Source organism: Coptis chinensis, chromosome 8 (assembly GCF_015680905.1).
Source record: "Coptis chinensis isolate HL-2020 chromosome 8, ASM1568090v1, whole genome shotgun sequence".
Lineage (NCBI taxonomy): Eukaryota > Viridiplantae > Streptophyta > Magnoliopsida > Ranunculales > Ranunculaceae > Coptis > Coptis chinensis.
The window spans coordinates 87,273,854-87,276,433 of NC_141463.1; the positions used below are offsets into that span (position 1 = coordinate 87,273,854).

General features: G+C 38.8%; 1 protein-coding gene across 1 annotated transcript; it reads right to left on the bottom strand.

The window, feature by feature from the left end:
• Positions 1-441: 441 nt before the first annotated feature.
• Positions 442-1,117, bottom strand: LOC147483907 (ATP-dependent DNA helicase RRM3-like). The gene is made up of 2 exons (XM_086579673.1): positions 632-1,117; positions 442-534 (listed from the first exon to the last, which is right to left on the bottom strand). The coding sequence occupies exons 1-2, from the start codon at positions 1,115-1,117 to the stop codon at positions 442-444; spliced, it is 579 nt and encodes a 192-aa protein (XP_086435799.1).
• Between the last annotated feature and the right edge of the window lie 1,463 nt (positions 1,118-2,580).

The following is a 2,580-nucleotide window of genomic DNA, read 5'->3' on the forward strand; positions in this document are numbered from 1 at the left end:
ATTTGAAATGGTATTTCATTGGTTGAAGGCGTTAATGATATTCTCGGGATAAAGCGTTACATTCCTGCTTTTTCTCCGTTAAGATTAGAACTTGCACCACAATGTGGCTTTGTGCACACAATCATCGGCGGTGCGTTACAAAAGTCCATCCGTTGGCTATATTTCTCGGCAACATTACCGGCATCCTTCTTCTTGGCGTAGCTTGAATGGAGGCAACCCGTATGATCGAAAGTGAGTTCAAGTACTCTGTTGGATAGCTATTTCGTTACCACTATCAACAACAACGGCAGCCCTAACTTGTCGACACCTAAGCAAACAATTTCTTCCCGAGAAAAGCGTATCTAGTCGCAAGAGCATTTATAGTGCTAACGCCATCGTTAGGCGGCTTTGAAAGGATAGTCCGCTTGGTCAAATAATTTGGGTCACTTCATCGCTGCTCACTTAGATGGGATATACATTATTTAGCAAGTCATGAAGATCGCTACAATTTTGAATCTCCGGCAATTGAACACTTTCTTCTGGTTTCATTCCAACCTGAAAATTTCAAATGAGAGCATATGAGATGAGTGATTGTGTATAATTTAAAATGGTCAGCAAAAAACATTATTTTTTTCAAGAAATTAAGTAATACCTTGATCAAGAAATTAGAGAACAACACGTTCTCTGGCAAGTCACTGTCTAATCTCATATTTTGCACCAAAGATAAAACATTGACGTGTTTCCAGAGCAAAGACCTTTTCAGTGATGCACCTACAATATCCTCATGTTCACCTTGTGGTACAACTGGCAGAATTTGTCGGAAGTCACCGCCTAGAACAACAATGATTCCACCAAATGGTCTTTCATTGTTACAAACATCCCGGAGTGAACGGTCGACTGCTTCAATACAAAACCTATGCTGCATCGAGACTTCATCCCAAATTATCAATTTTGTATCTTTAAAAAGGACCTTTTTTTGAGCGAATCCTTTTGAAGCCACCACATAGAGTTCTCCCAACACATCAAAAAGAATAGAAAAAGTTGAATGAGCTGTTCTACCACCATCTAATAAAAGCTTAATAATTTGATACCGGATAAGAGGCAACCTGCAATCACAATATGTCCTAGATGATGACATTTAGCTGTCGTATTATACACAAATGTCTTTCCTATACCTGCAGCTCCATTTAAGAAGAAAATTCCCCTGCATTTTGCATGACTGAATCAACCACCACGTATCAAACGCGTGGCGTTGCTCATTGTTAAGACGATCAATGTTACGGTTGATTTGTTCATCTTGTAAATCAAAGCGAGTTGGCGTTGCTCCCAAATTAGTCTATTTCCAATCCGCTTGTTCCATTTTTTTGAGTGGGCGGGCATTGGAGGAAAGTTTTCTAGAGTTTTGTTTTTAGATTCCATGAGGAACCGCTCCAATAAATGCAACCCGTAATCTGTCACTGAAGGAAAATTGTGTATTAATAATATAATATAGGCTACATGAAGGAGGCATTAATATAATATCCACACCTGCTCTTTTTGATGGATTAGGAATGTTGAAGATAGTTAAGTAATTTGTCGCCAAGTCGTCGCGATATACTTGTTGAAAATCTATCCCACAACAAATGTGGTTGCATTTGCATTCCAAATGAGAATAATGCCGAACAATCTCCTTAGGCGATATCCGATTCATTATCGCGCTTCTTCTAAACAATGTATCCACTCTCCATCATCTTCAAGAAGTCCACGTGCAACACATGCAGGCTTGAATGTTGGATGAGGAATACCTTCAAATTCTAGCGTAGATCCTCAAATGATGTTGGGCCCTTTTCACGATGGTCAATAGTAGGCCTTAAGTAAAACCTCTCTCCCTCGTTGGGCTTGGCAAAATACATCCGCCAATAGCATAACCACTACTTCTTTTTAGTCCATACCTTATCTGTTTTGTGCGAACAAAATGCCGGGGAAATTCTTGGTAAGTATAGGGCGAGCATCCGGATTTGAAGCACAACAAATTCGAAGAATGCAGTGAGACTTCGACTTTTTGTTGTTTTCGCCCTCTCTCAAGAATATTCTCCATCGGTTCCTTAGGGTTGAACACAACATGATGCATACCTGACAACAAATCATAACTTAATAGTATGGCATTCCAAAGATAACTTAATAGTATATTGATGAAATTTGTTTAATTAGGTGTTAAATACGGGCAAGTGAAGAGATAACCTTCCAACGGGTTGGAAACTCTTCATGTAAGGAAAACCCAAATAGCCGCCAAGCCGCTACGGTGGTCCAATATATCCGCATCAATGTAATTGTTTAATCTCATTTCTTTGCCCAACACCATTGTTGTTACATTGCCCTTGTAGATGTACTTGTGGATGTATTTAACACATTGCAATCCCCAGCACACTTCGACATTAATGTGACAATTAAACATCCTCACCAATTGTGGATTATATGGGATGTTTGAAGTTAGCTATATCTATAGATTGTTTAAAAGAAAAAAAATGTCATACAAAAAAGAAGCATAAATCAAATGTGCAAATAAAAGCACTCCATCATAAGGCGGTGTTGTTTTTTGGGTACAGGTGTATATGTATTATA

Coding starts and splice junctions, on each gene's coding strand:
- LOC147483907 (XM_086579673.1), bottom strand. CDS start 1,117: ATGTCATCATCTAGGACATATTGTGATTGCAGGTTGCCTCTTATCCGG. Junction 535..631: donor TCTCTAATTTCTTGATCAAG/GTATTACTTAAT, acceptor TGAAATTTTCAG/GTTGGAATGAAACCAGAAGA.